Genomic DNA, 14492 nt, shown 5'->3' on the forward strand with positions numbered 1-14492 from the left:
CGAACCGCGGCGGGTCCGCCGCGCCCGCCCGCCCGCCATGTCGGCTCCCGGGACCCTCAGCAATTACTACGTGGACTCCTTCCTGGTGCCGGAGGGGGACGAGCTGGCGGCGCCCCGCTACGCCCCCGCCCCGCTGGGGCCGCCGCCGCGGCCGGCGGCGCTGGCCGAGCACCCCGAGCTGGCCCCCTGCAGCTTCCAGCCCAAGGCGCCCGTCTTCGGCCCCCCCTGGAGCCCCGCGCACCCCGCCGGCGCCCCCGCCGTCTACCACCCCTACGCGCACCACCAGGCGCCCGTGGCACCGCCCGACGGCAGGTACATGCGTTCGTGGCTTGAGCCTGTGCCGGGCTCCTTGTCTTTCCCCGGGTTACCTACCAGCAGGCATTACGGCATTAAACCTGAACCGCTGGCGGCCAGGAGGGCTGACTGTACCACGTTTGACACTCACACTTTGTCTCTCTCTGATTATGCTTGTGGTTCTCCTCCAGTTGATAGGGATAAGCAAAGCCACGAAGGCGCATTCTCTGAAAGCAATGGAGAAAGTGAGGCAAACGGAGAGAAACCGCAGATCGATCCAAGTAAGTGGGACTGCGAGGGTAATGGACTTCAGGGCGCTGCGCTGGCCGCGGGGAGGTATCGAGGCGCTGGGGCTAATTACGTGGCCGAGCACCGGCCGCTGCTGCCGCCGCCGCTGCGCCAGCTCGCCCCAGCCTGCCATCTGCAAAAGCCAGCGCTGCCTTTCTCAGGCTCGAACGGGATCTAGGACGGCTCTGGCTTTCCAGGCTGAAAGGAAAACAAAAACTCACTCTACAACTGCAACTTGAACAAACATTAAAAAAAAAAAAAAAGAGAGAGAGAGAAATGCAATAGCCGCCCACCCCTGCTCCAGCCACCCCAGCAAACTCCTCGGGACGTGCTCACATCACCCTGCCTCGCCGCGCTCCCAGGCGTGGGCAGACGCCGGGGACAGTGTGCCTAGAAAGCATTGAATGTGAATCTGATCTTTTTTGAGACGGCTCTCAGGCCGGGGCGGCTATTGATGGTGTGAGAGCAGAAACCCCCCGCCGTTGACTTGATTTCCCCCCTCCCCCCTTCGACTCCTCTGTGGAAACCCCCAGGCTGGATGCTCCCAGGGCTTCGAAACTGGTGGCAGAGCGCCTCGGGATTACTATCGCGATTAACGCCGTGCGAATAAGGGTCCTAAGAGGGCGAGGGTTTAATTATGCCAGTTGTAGACTGACTCTCCAGCTTCCGGGGTCTTGCCAGGGATGACACGGGAGAAGGTAGAAATAAAAAAGTGAAACAATTTCGATGACATATTAGTCTGGCTGGTCACACCCCGTGCTGGCAGTTTAAAGGGGGTGGGGAGGCCAGGAAGGAGGTAGGGATCTAGCACAGAGGGGGAGAGAGAGAGGGAGAGAGGGGGGAGAAGAAAGTATTTTAAAATTGTATTCCAGAAACAATAAAAAAGGCGAGGGAAGGCGGGGGCAACGGGGCTTTGCCGCGTGTGGTTGCGTGTGACCTCTCCATGTGTCTGTATTTTGGAGTCCATTGTGCCTCACGATCCTCTGTGCCTCGGGAAAGGAGAGCCACGTCCTAAACACGAACACCGGGACACTTAATCGGCAGTTTCTGCGTGGATTGCCTTCCCAGACCCCTCCCTCAAACCCCTCACCCCCCCCTCAGCCTGAACTTCTCTTGTTTTCGTTGTAGATAATCCAGCTGCAAACTGGCTCCACGCAAGGTCCACCAGGAAAAAGCGATGCCCTTACACCAAGCATCAGACGCTGGAATTGGAGAAGGAGTTTCTGTTCAATATGTATCTCACTAGGGACCGTAGATATGAGGTTGCCAGACTCCTCAATTTAACTGAGAGACAAGTGAAAATCTGGTTTCAGAACAGGAGGATGAAAATGAAGAAAATCAACAAAGATCGAGCAAAGGACGAATGATGGAACCACACGAGTTAAATTAAAAATGCATAAAATAAAAGAAAAAAAAAGAAAAAATTAAAACCAAAACAAACAAACAAACAAACAAAAAAGAGAAATCCTCCCCTCGAGCCCTGCCATGCAATGCGTCTGGGTCCAGGCCTCATTTTTTTTCCCTTGGCAAATTCTGATTATGATTGTACAGTGATTGTCACAGAGGCCAGAGTGCCAGGAGAGGTACAGTAAGACTTCTAATTTTCTAATAGGAAAGAAAAAGGGGGCATTAGCACGAAAAGGCTGTTTAACTGGCTTGTATAAATCTACCTGTTTCTTCACTTATTGAAAGAAAAAAAAGAAAAAAACTACCTTTTCATAATGCACAACTATTTACGGACTGTATAGTTTAGCCTACGTAGTTAATTTTATTCGCTCTTTGCGCGGCAGAGAGATCTCTGCTCTAATACTTGAACACTGTGTTTTATTGTGGTAATTATGTTTGTGACTCAATTTATGTGCTTGGGTGCTGTACCGGATGTAATGGTGTAAGCTAGAATTCAATTTGAACTCAGGTTGTTTATTATAAACATTGCATAGAGTATAGCTCTGTAGTGTATTAAGTCTTTTCTGTATAATTAGACAGTTAACCTTTGATTGTAAAATATATATATTATATATATATCCCAACGCAAAAAAAAAAAAAAAAAAAAAAAAAAAAAAGTAGAAAAAAAGTTCGTCCGGAATGTCTGGGAATTACGGTTCTCAAAATATGAAACAAGTCATTTTAGTATGCACAGTTGATATATATATAGTACTGTCTTTGTCGGTTGTATATATAATCTATATATTAAAAAAGTAAGTAAACAGACTAGCTTAAATATTGTTTTTGCACCAGTGAGCAGTTAGCAGATTTCGGAGCTATACGTATATGTGAAAAGGGTAACTACCTATGGTTTACGTTTGAATTTTAATCGAATTATTTGATGGTTATTGTAATGAAGGTTAATTTTATTGATAATAAATTATACATTATAAAAAACTACATTTGGTTATTGTAAATTTGTATCAATTAAAAAAATAAGTCTGGGAATTTATGTTGATGAAGAACGTACACTGTCTATTTTGAAATAGTTACCTCATGGCCTACTGACCAAATCGTTGTGTTGAAATGATATTTAACTTTTTGCCAAATAAAATATATTGATTCTTTTATATTTTGTGATGTTTTAACATTATTAAGGAGGGGGTCTTCCAGCAGACATGGCAGGGCTAGGGCAGCTGCGGAGGCGAGGAGCGGTATTATTTCTGAGCCAAGGCAAACCTACGGTTCTATAAACGCAGCCCCCAGGTGATGGAAAATGGGGCTTATTTTCGTTCTAAACGGGCAGATTCAGGTCCTAAATGCCATAACTTCTCTGAGGGGAGGCATTTCTTCCTCCCTCCCGGATGTGATTTTGGTAAGCTGGTGCTTTTGGATGGCTGCGGGGCACGGTCCTGATCTAACGCCGATTTAGTAAATTCGCCGGCGGAGCGGTGGAATTAGGACCAAACCAAAATGTCCGAGACGTTCTTTAGTGCGGACCATAATGTAAATCAGCTCAGACAGCGACATTTAAGCTGAGACGGTTAATTAGCCTCCACCAGAAAATGTCCAGCACTAAATGTGCTTCCACAAACCGTGAGAAAGATCGCCTTACAAGGGCGTTAATTTTATATTCCCTTCTAGAGACAATTTCCCATGCAAAATATGTTATTTCAAACGCCACTCACTTTTTTCCTTCCCTTGCCTTCACTTTTGGGATTTTTTTTTCCCCTTTTAAATGCCCCGGGGCAAATAAAAGCAACCCGTTGCATTGTAGTAGCTCCTCAGATTATATATGTATTTATAGATAGATATAGATACAGATAAAATTTTACTGACAATTGTGGTAGAATTTATGGTGTCAATTTTACTCGCTGATTTAGCCGAGGGAAATAGGTGGGCTGGCAACAGTCTAGAGCAGAGAAGACAAAATAGGATTTATTTTTAAAAACAGAAAACTGCTTTCTTCTGAGTCGAAGACTTCCATACACCCCCTCCTCATTTCATCTACCCCTCCCCCGCCGCCCCAAGCCAAATCAAGCTCAGCAACAAAAGAAAATAGCGTAGTCTGTGAGCTTGCTGAAATTTACCGATGTTTTGGGCGGACATCTTACTGCTCAGAGTAGATATCCTCCATAACACGAATCGCAGCACAGCTCTGCACCACACTGACCCTTGTTTGCAAATATGTCGAATAACAATAAAATCCTTCTTGTTTTACGGAGGTACCCTTACATATATGTATGTATTTAAAGCAAAATAAGACGGAACATGCTTATGGTCTTGGCAGAAGTTGTTGTTAGGAAAATTCAGAGCCATACTACAGTGCAATAAAAGAAAATGACTGCTGTAACCGTTTATGGGGTGTAAAACGCTGCAGGGCTAAAGACAAAACTTAGGGAGCCGGTAAGAAGTTTACAGATGTGCAGAACTGCGGGATGAAAAAAAAATCTTTCGTCTTTACCTTGGAAAAAAAAAAAAGAAAGAAAAAAGAAAAAAAGAAAGAAACCCGACATAAGATTTGATGAGTTCTAATTGGCAAAAAGGAGCTCGTTCTGGTGCGCACACACACAAAAAACCCTCTAATTGATCCCCGAGCCAGTATTTGGGGATGCTGGGACGCCCTCTGTTGTTGCAGACAGAGGCAACTTCAAAGAATCAGCATTAAGAGTGTGTAATAAATGACGGGTCTGCAAACTGTCTGGAATTCGGCTCTTAATGAGTTTACAACTGTCCAGCCACAATTAAGATTTTCTACAAAAGCCTTTTCATTTGTTTTGTCTGGCTGTTTTAGATAAAGCGGGAGAGCGGAAATAACAACCTTTTATTGGCCTTCCCCTGCTTAAATCCAGGCTGGGAGGTGGACATATATCTTGCCGTGGGCTGGCGGGCAGAGGCGCTGGCTCCGCCGGGCCGGGGCGGCGGCGGCGGCGGCGGCGCGGCGGTGGCGGCCGGGCGGCGGCAGGTGGCGCTGTGACCCCGCGAAACAGCGCCCGCCCGCCCTCCGCCATCAAGCGCCCGGCCACCTCCCCGAAAGCTCCTAAAATGTCGACTTTATGGGAGCATAACTGTGCTTGGAACTGCTGGCTTGGTTTTAACAAAGGCTGGTGGGTTTGAGGGTGCTTTTTCTCCCCTTTTGCCGCAGGTTTTTTCCCCCACTTATCCCTCCAAGCGGGCTCCATTAAGGGTGGTATTTACCGCCTAGCCACGCTCGGTGCACTCGTGGCAAAAGTAGATCTTGATCTGCACCAAGGACGTACCGTGCATTTATTATTCTCAAAATACCGAGACATTTCGTATTATCTGATAGAGACGGATGGAGCCCTAGCACGGAGCTGCCAGCTCCTCTTTCTCTTGCCCCAAACCTTCGCCTTTCTCTGGTGAAGCTCTGATCCTGCAAACAGGGTATCCTGATCTCCCGAAGGGATTGTATGAAATGAAATATTGGGAGAAAGGGGGAATTGAAGGGTTCAGTCATGACGGAAGAGGGTCTCCCCGGCTTAGCCCGGTAGGAGATCACCCGAAGAGCTTCACCCTCAGAGCACTGGGGACGACCGATGGATTTTCCAATGCCCTTGGCCACCCCGCTTATGTGAGACACAGCCGTGCGGGGAACCTGCAGCGCCGTAAAAATCTCGTTTGTAAATTATTTACCGGCGGATGAAATTCTTCAACAGCTGTCTTTCATACACATAAAAAGCCTTGCTTGTGTCCCCAGCAATTTCAGGTCTGTGGGACCCGTTGTGATTATATTACACAGATGTGAGAAGGATGATGGTCTGCAAACTTGACGGGTCTCTCAAAGTCATTCCTAACTTACCCTCGCCTTCTATTTTGTTTCCTCGAATCGTTTTACTATTTTTCCGCTTTGCTTTTGTTGGCTTCCTCGTCTTGAGAATGAGGCATAGTGGGGAGTTGTGGAATATTTTCAGATGGCAGTTGCCAAAAGAGGTGGAAGAAAAAAGTGATTGAAAGGAAAATAAATGTAGGAGGAAAGGAAGCATAAAATGTGAGCTGAAGTATGAACGCTGTATTTTTAAGTTTACGCCAGACAACTAAACAAATCGCTGCATTTTTACAGTACAGAGTAGTACTCTGTAACAGAACTACTTTCTCTGCGTTTTATTTACATTTCCTTAAATCAAAGGCATTCTCTTTATATCGAAATTTAGGATCCGGAAGGAATGCACTGAGCTAGTTTTTCCCCCGCATTGCTTCAAAAATTTAAGTCTTTCAAGGGATAAAGACTAACAGCCACTCCCTGCTTTCTAACAACAGCCTTCCTATCAAATGTTTGTCTACAATGGCATTGCTAAACTTATTATGATTAATTTTTTTCCTTGGGCAGTAAAATTACATTGAAATTAAAAAGTGTTTATGCGTTGTCATACTAAGTAATAACTTGGCACAGCACGCTCCATTATAATCGTGGATAAATTATGGTGAGAACAGATTCCAAACCAACAAAATCTTCTCTAGTATGAATCACATCAAGATACTGCTTAGTACACAAGCCATAATCATGTAGTGCTCCCAGGTCGCTTATAACTTATGAGCACCGTTTTATCACTACATTTTACTTCCCGGAAAAGCTGAGAGTCAAAGAGAGGTAGTCCAAAGTTCACAAGAAAAAAAATAAATAAACCAAGCACCAAAACAATTAATCCTTCCTAGAGGATTATTTTTAAAGCGTTTGAGAATATTGCAGTGACCGAAACTTTGAAATCTGCGCCCGTTCTCTGTTTCCCCGATTGGAAAAAATTAATTCAAATGAAATGTGCGTTTACAGACGCGGGGATCTAATCTAATGTTGTGAGCGACAAATGAGAGATTTCAGAGGCTGTTTCTGAAGCAGAGTTATACCTAACTCGCAGAGGGTGGGGGAAGTAAACAAGGTGGCGGGGACCCATGTCTAGGGGTCCTCTTAGCGTTTATTCAGTAAAGACTTTTTGAGAAATCTGAAGGGTTGGCAGGAAAAAAAAAAAAAAAAGAAAGCAAAATACATTTTAAATGGTGGTGGTGGTAAACACACATACACGAAGAAAATTATATGAAAGTGCAAATTGTACAGAATCAGAGTGCTCGAAATACAGCTATACAGACAATCTATTCGGTCCTACGATATCCATATTTAAGTCTAGACATTGGTTATATTTGCTGTTTCTTTCTTCTTGTATCTTGGTATGTTGTCACCAGAGGAGCAATTTATTGGTCTAATGTCATCTACTTCAGTCTCTTTGATCTTCTTGGTCGTCGTCTTGTTTGCATCGCATTCGTTTAACTTGGGCCTTTATTCCTTTCCAGCAGCCTCTTCTGCCGGCGTGTTCCCTCATCACGATTGCGACCGCAGGGATATTGTCTAATATTGGTGAATTGGAAGAAATATCCAAAGGGGACTCGTTCGCCAGCTTCTCCCTGACGCCTGCGAATAATAACTGCATTTTCACGTACATAACACTTCGCAAATATCTACATACACCCGCCACATTTGCATGCTCTGGAGCACTAATATCTCAGGGATCTGGCTTTAAAGAGTTTACTTGCTTCTGTACAGTAACCTGTATTCATGGGGCTGTAATAACCGCGCATAAAGAGTCCCAAAGGCTGCGCGGGTGTGTGTGCATGTATGTGTTGGAGGTGTGTATGGGGAGAGAGAGTGTCCCACGTTTACAAAACATAAAGTTTAGGGTCCGTGCGAAATATCGCCAAGAACAATTTTAACTGGTGAGAAAGTCTTTGTACATGGGGCACCAAACTATAATTGAAAGGAGAATTTCCGGGGCAATTCCATTGTGCTCCTTCCAGTTTATGATGTGCAATACAGGCAGGCAGTAAAAGCTGTCTTTACCAGGACTCCCTGTCTGAGGGAAGGAAACTCATTTTACGATCCGTTTAAAGGAAGGGCACGAAGCAGCATCCTCAATGGAGAGCCATTCGCATTGTTGGGGAGATCAGTGTTTAGAAAAGCAGCAACGCTCGCCGTCATCCGAGCGTACCGCTGCCGCCTCACGCTCAGGACTGCAAGGTATGTAGGGTGGAAAGGTAAACAGGAACAGTAAACAGGCGCGGTGATTTGAAGCCATTTGTAGGCGATTTCTTCAACTTCAGGGTTTTTGGTTTATTTTGCTTTTTCTTCTTGAGATGTTCAGAAAGTTAAATACTCTTTTTTTTTTTTTTTGGGGGGGGAGGTTTGTTTGTTTGTTTGGTGTGGGTATTTTTGTGGGTTTGGTGGTGGTGCTTGTTTTGGGGTTTGCTGATTTTTTTTTTCTTTCCACGGGGATGGTGCCTGTGAATTTTTTTTTCCCTCGGCTGACTGCTGGGGAGCGCCTTGATTACCAAGGCTCGGCAGCCCGTCGGGATCGGGGTGGGGAGTGCCCTCCCAAGCTCCGTTGCGGGGCTACCGCCTGCTTCTTTCCCTTACGAATAAAACAAGCCATCTCCTTTATATATGTACATATATATAAGTATATATATATATACTTTTTTTTAAATTTTTTTTTTCCGCAACGCACCCCCGGTCCGTCTGAAGGACCGCACGGTGCGTGCGTGTTCCCCTGGGGGGCCGAGCGCCCCCCAGCCGCCCATCCCGGTGCGGCGGCGGCTGGAGGGCGCTGCCGGGCGCGGCGGCGGCGGATCCCCGGCATTCCCGGCCCGTCTATGGCCGGGCACCGTCGGGCCCCGGCCGGCACCACCTGTGAGGCGGGCGGGGATTGGCGGGCGGCGTCATATGACCCGTCACGTGCTCCAGGCAGCTCAGTCCAAAAGAAAATGGGGTTTGGTGTAAATCTGGGGGTGTAATGTTATCATATATCACGCTACCTCGTAAAACCGACACTGAAGCCTGCCGGACAACAAATCACAGGTCAAAATTATGAGCTCTTCGTATTATGTGAATGCGCTTTTTAGCAAATATACGGCGGGGGCTTCTCTTTTCCAAAATGCGGAGCCTACTTCTTGCTCCTTTGCAAGCAACTCCCAGAGAAGCGGCTATGGACCAGGCGCGGGTGCCTTCGCCTCCTCCATGCCCGGCTTGTACAATGTGAACAGTACCATATATCAAAGCCCGTTCTCTTCCGGATACAGCCTGGGCTCTGATGCCTACAACCTGCATTGTTCCTCTTTTGATCAGAACATTCCCGTCCTCTGCAATGAGCTAACCAAACCCAGCTGTGAGAAAGCGGAGGAAAGCAACCTGCACAACCAGGCTGAGCCTAATTTCCGGATATACCCCTGGATGAGGTCTTCAGGTAGGGGCGAGCGGAGAGGGCTCGGAGCCGTGGCAGCCAGGCAAAGCGTGTCGCCAGGATTACTGTCAGCACAGCCTTTATGGTTTTAATTATAGCCGAGGCGCCATTGCGTAGAAAGCCCGTGGCATTGTATGTAAATGAGTATCATAAAACTTTTTATTGCCCAATTAATGGGTTCTAGCCTCGTAAATTTATTTAACTCCATTTGCTATGGAATTTTAGCATTGAGTTGATTTGCGCTGTTTGCTATGGAAAAGCGGAGAGTTGTCTGCGGGCTCCCAGAGCCCCCACGGGTAAGCGTCTCCCCTGCCCTCTTGTCGAAGTTGGGAAAAAAAATCCCTCTCGCTGGAGAAGGCGGAGGGGACAGGGGCGTTTAGGACTAGGGGACGGGCTGTTGAGGACTTTGCCAGCCCCCGTTGCCGAGACGTGCCACTCTCGTCCCCCCTGCCCTTTCCACGGAGATAAGGATCTATAGAAATGTACTAAACAGGAAAAGGGGGGGTGGGTGTGTGTGTGTGTTAGGGTACGAGTGTGTGTGTGTGTGTGTGAAAAAGGAGAGCTCTCTTCTGGAACTAAATGCGATGTATTGTTTACGATCCAGGAGGGGTGGGGGCAGCCCCCGACATTAAAATAAAATAAATACAGCCCAGCCTTCCAACTTTTTATTTCCCCTTGCGAAACGTGAAAGTCTGGAAGGTTTTAGAGAAATACATCGCCTGGGGGGAAAGTTCCTCCTCCCAAAAGCAATTTCCTCCCCCACCTCCACTCCTGAATGCTTTCTCTCCACTTTTTCTGGATCTCGAGCAACTTCTTTTTTGCCCTGCCTGAGCAGGGCAGGTCGTGTGGCTGAAATGTCTTTGTTAGGGCAAAGTGGGGGGGCAGGTCGAAGTCAGAGGGTGATCGTTCACTCTGGCTCGGCCGCTTTTTGTTTATTTATTTATTTATTAAAAACAATAACAAGAAAAATAAAAATAGAAGACTTTCCACCTTTCTTCTTGTCTAACTCCTGGACGCATGTGTGCCTGTTTTCAGGTCCCGATAGGAAGCGAGGGCGCCAGACCTACACCCGCTACCAGACCCTGGAGCTGGAGAAGGAATTCCACTTCAATCGTTATCTGACTCGGCGGCGAAGGATAGAGATCGCCCATGCCCTCTGCCTGACAGAGAGGCAGATCAAAATCTGGTTCCAAAACCGGAGGATGAAGTGGAAGAAGGAGCACAAGGAGGAGAGCTCCAGCGCCCCGGCTCCCAATGAGCCCACGTCAGCAGCAGCTTCTGTCGAGAAAGTGGAAGAAGACGAAGAGGAGGAGGACTAAGGAGTCCCACTCGAGGAAGTGATCTCTTAGAATAGTGTATGCACATGACATTTGGAAAAGTTCCCTTTTAAGGAAAAAAAAAAAGAGAGACTCAGTGTTTTTATTAAAAAAAAAAAAATCAATTCCCTTTAATAATCATATTGCAAGCGAGCATTTGCAAACATGAAAACATTTCTTGGGATGGCTTTCCAGCCTACTCTCCATTCTCCCGTACTCCCCAAACCTACCCTGTGCCGAACCTTTCGGTAGTATACCCTAAGAGCATCCTACAATCATTTGGGTTTAGTTGTTTCGTGGTTTTTGGTTTTTGGTTTTTTTTCTTCATTTACCCAAAACTGGGTGGGTGTCTCCAGGGGACATTTCAGTGGGAGAACTGCTACTTGCACAGATAGCAAACCGTGACCTTCCGAAGTAACTACCTGATTCAATAGTCTCAGTCATGTGTAAGGGGAAAAGTGCATTAGGCTCACATTAAGAAAAACTACCTAATTTTGAATAAGTAGCTCTGCACTTCTCTTTTTGTTTTCTCTTTTTTTTTTTTTTTAATTGTTGTTAGGAAAGTATCATAACTAACAGCTACATTTACAAAAGATTAAACAGCAAGTGTGTGTGGGGGGGAAATGTTCCACAAACCACTACAATCTACAGCAATTATTTGTACTACCTATTTTCCAGACTACCTACCTATATATCTTGCTCTGCCTACCTATCTTCGAAAGTATACTGTATTTTAGTAGTCAAAAGGATGTTACAAGATTACTAATGTGAATCGCAAAATGCTTTTAGAAATGTAAGTGTAGTCATTCGAAAAGCACGCATCAATAGCTTTGGTATAGAATTTGGTACCGGAAAGTCTGAATATATTTAAATTTAAAATAATATATTTATTCCTAAGCAATTATAAATGAAAACCATATGCTGCAATGTATCTTTGTTCTCGATTCTTTACTATTCCGAGTGAGGAAGCAAACACACACCAATATTGTACAAAGCGGTTTAATATCTCCCGTTGGTTTCTACCTTCGGCTGCCTCTGCTAAAGGCCATTTTCTTATTCTGGGTTGATCTTAATATAGCGGAAAGTGTTCTTTGAACCTTTAAAAATCACCTTAAAAAAAACCCCACAAAATATTAGTCCTGATTATCCAAATATGTTAATATGTAATACCGTGAATTTTCTTAAAATAGCAGATATTGTATTTTTTTTTTTGTCATTTATATTCGTCTTGGAGCTCATTTGTAAGATCATGTCATAAATTGGAAAGTATGTAATTTGGAAACTTTGTAGCATGATGTATTGTTAAGAACTCTGTATAAATCCGTCTTGAAGGTTTGGCTAAAGTTTATTCAAAAATTGTATGTTACAATGTGTTTCAATGTGTTCGTTGTGAACATTTGGATATGCCGTGTAAGTATTGGAAGTGGGGAAAAAAATGTCTGTGAACTCTCTTTGGAAGTGATACCGTGTTCAATTATCTCCCACGATAAATGTGTTTTATGTTACACAGAAAATAAATATGCTTGTTGACAATGAATTGTATTTCTTTATTAAGGAACCAGTTCGAAGGAAGCTTAAAAAATTATTTACACAGACAAGTAAAGAAATTAGGCCATCTAAACCCTTTCCCCCCCCCCCCCCCCCCCGATAATCAGGAGGGGGAAAAAATCCAAGGTGATGAATTGACACAAATTAGTCCATTTCTCTATTTTTTTTTCCCTAGCGCAGCTGATTAATAAAGCGGAAAGCCTTCTTTATGGGAGGGCTTCCTTCTACCGTGTTCCCGTGTCCTCTTGCAGTCATAACCCCAGTCCAGGCGATCGGCGGTCAAGCCGAAATCGCATACGGTGAAATAATATTTTGTAATGAACAGAAAGTGCAATGCAAAACTTCCAAGTGTAAATGATCTGGTCGGGTATGTGTGTTATTTGTTCGTGCGGCTTTCGGGGGACGGAGGGCATCACGGTGGCAAGAAAATGGGGGAAAATCCCCCTGCTTTAGATATCACGTAATGTCAATGAGATCTAATATTTTCAATATTAAACAAAAATTAAAAAATTAAAAATCTAGCCCGAAAACTGCCTTTATTCGGCTGGATAAATACGGGTAGAAACAGAGCATCATTTGCGCTGAAGTTCCCTTTTTTCTACTACACTCCGTTCCTGGTCAGTGTACTAATTGTAATTTTAATAAAATTAGTACAAAGTCCAGGTCTTTTAAAAAACTCTAGGGCTGCCTCTTCGGTAAGATGGCGCCTCTCTAAGACCTGCCTCTTCTTAGTGATGAGGAAAAGGCCATAAATCCGTTGTTGTTTATGAAAATTTACAACTTTGCAATACAACTTTATGAGTTGTTCGGTTTTTCCATTGGTCGTTGTCGGTCATGTGGATGGTAACCGTGAACATGAACTTTTTTATAATTTCCCTTGCGAGAATAGAGCCGCATTCTTTTGCTGAGCTCTGTCCTGCTTCGGATCTCTCTGGCTTTCAATCCCCATTTCATTTGTTCTTTGTAAGGCAATAGTGAACAAAGTGTGCGGAGGTTCGGCATAAGCAGCCGCCTAGAACACAGATCCGGGATGGCAATTTCCAGTTCCCCCGCTGGAAGGTGTGGCATATTGGATTCAAAGCACCGGCGTGGCAGATTTTCAACTTGCAACCTGGCTAATTTCCTGCTTCTTCTGGCACCAAAAGGAGGGCGATTCGTCTCCTGTGCAGCCAAAGCGACAGCTGTCAAAGTCGCAGGGGCTCCTGTGAGCCAGAACCTAAAAGGTGAGAAATGTATATGACACTACTGTAAGCAGGGGAAAATGGTTTAATACGTTTAAATATTAGACATGTGTAATTAAACCAAATGGAAATGTTACCGGCCAAAAATAGAGGTGGCTGCAGCTCAGTTGATTTTGACTTAACCAGTGCATGCAAAAATATTCCTTAATAAAATGTCTATTTTATATGATTTAGCAAGGAAACTGTGGATTTTTTTTCATGAAGTTGATTTCTGTTTGCATTAGCCAGGAGGTTTGTTGTGACGTTCAGGTTATTTTGCAATAATTCAGTTTACAGCATCAATGAAGGGGTTTTTTTCCTATCAGGAGGAAAAAAAATATTAATATCCCCAAACATTTTTAATTAATTCGCAGCATTAAATTATTAACTTAAATTTCATTTGCGGTAGACGAACTTTAGATATTATTTATTTTTTTACTATTTCAGAAAAAAAAAACAACAAACCAAAAACAACCAAATCAGTAAACACAATGCCTCCTGGCTTCTGTGCCATGTCCAGGAGGAAGGTTATTTCTAGACGTGAGGAAACAGCGCGATTGTGTCTTAGATTTTCTTTATCAGATCAAGCGCTGCCTGCATAAATTTCGTGGCCCGCCGTGGGTCCCTTCCCGGCGCTTCCCGGCGCGGGAGGCTTGCGCGCCTCGGCTGCGCGGAGCGGGCTTCGCGGCAGCTAAACCCATTTCAGCGCCGGAGACGGAGCTTCCCCCCCCTTCCTCTCCTTGTTGTGACTGTTACGGTGCGGCGCTGGGGCGGGGGAGCGGCAGGCGGCGGGCCGGTGCCCCGCGGTGTGTGCCGGCGGGGGGAAGCGGGGACCCGGGGACGGCGCCCCGGGACCCCCCGCCGCTGCCGCGCGGCTCCGCTCCCGTCTCCTCACGGCGAAGGAGAAGCTCGGAGGCCTTTAAGCGACGGCCCCGGCTCTGCCTGTGCCGCCGGTCTGATAAAGCACTGCATTTGCATTGCATTGCGGTATCCGCCGGACTGGAGCTGCAGTGAGCGCCGGATTATTTATTGCGGGGCCGCGGGTGCTCAGTGCTGCCACGGCGTGGCGGGATGGCGGAGGCGGGCGCGGAGCGGAGCGGCCCCCGCAGCCCCTGGGAAGGGCAGCGCTGGCAGCCTGCGCTGCTCGGGGGAGCCCA

At 45.8% G+C, this 14492-nt stretch overlaps 2 protein-coding genes across 2 annotated transcripts; both read left to right on the forward strand.

The window, feature by feature from the left end:
- On the forward strand, window positions 1–2492 carry HOXA9 (homeobox A9). Its single transcript, XM_027724568.2, has 2 exons — window positions 1–575; window positions 1711–2492. Exons 1-2 carry the CDS (start codon window positions 38–40, stop codon window positions 1947–1949), a joined length of 777 nt encoding a protein of 258 aa, XP_027580369.1. The 5' UTR covers window positions 1–37; the 3' UTR covers window positions 1950–2492.
- A 6279-nt stretch (window positions 2493–8771) lies between these two features.
- HOXA7 (homeobox A7) lies at window positions 8772–12086 on the forward strand. The gene is made up of 2 exons (XM_027724597.2): window positions 8772–9254; window positions 10287–12086. The coding sequence occupies exons 1-2, from the start codon at window positions 8879–8881 to the stop codon at window positions 10568–10570; spliced, it is 660 nt and encodes a 219-aa protein (XP_027580398.1). The 5' UTR covers window positions 8772–8878; the 3' UTR covers window positions 10571–12086.
- The last annotated feature ends 2406 nt before the right edge of the window (window positions 12087–14492 follow it).

This window comes from Pipra filicauda, unplaced genomic scaffold (assembly GCF_003945595.2).
Source record: "Pipra filicauda isolate LSUMZ 115617 unplaced genomic scaffold, ASM394559v2 scaffold84_size4826128_pilon, whole genome shotgun sequence".
Classification (NCBI taxonomy): Eukaryota; Metazoa; Chordata; class Aves; order Passeriformes; family Pipridae; genus Pipra; species Pipra filicauda.

Coding starts and splice junctions, on each gene's coding strand:
- HOXA9 (XM_027724568.2), top strand. CDS start 38: ATGTCGGCTCCCGGGACCCTCAGCAATTACTACGTGGACTCCTTCCTG. Junction 576..1,710: donor GAAACCGCAGATCGATCCAA/GTAAGTGGGACT, acceptor TTTTCGTTGTAG/ATAATCCAGCTGCAAACTGG.
- HOXA7 (XM_027724597.2), top strand. CDS start 8,879: ATGAGCTCTTCGTATTATGTGAATGCGCTTTTTAGCAAATATACGGCG. Junction 9,255..10,286: donor CCCCTGGATGAGGTCTTCAG/GTAGGGGCGAGC, acceptor GCCTGTTTTCAG/GTCCCGATAGGAAGCGAGGG.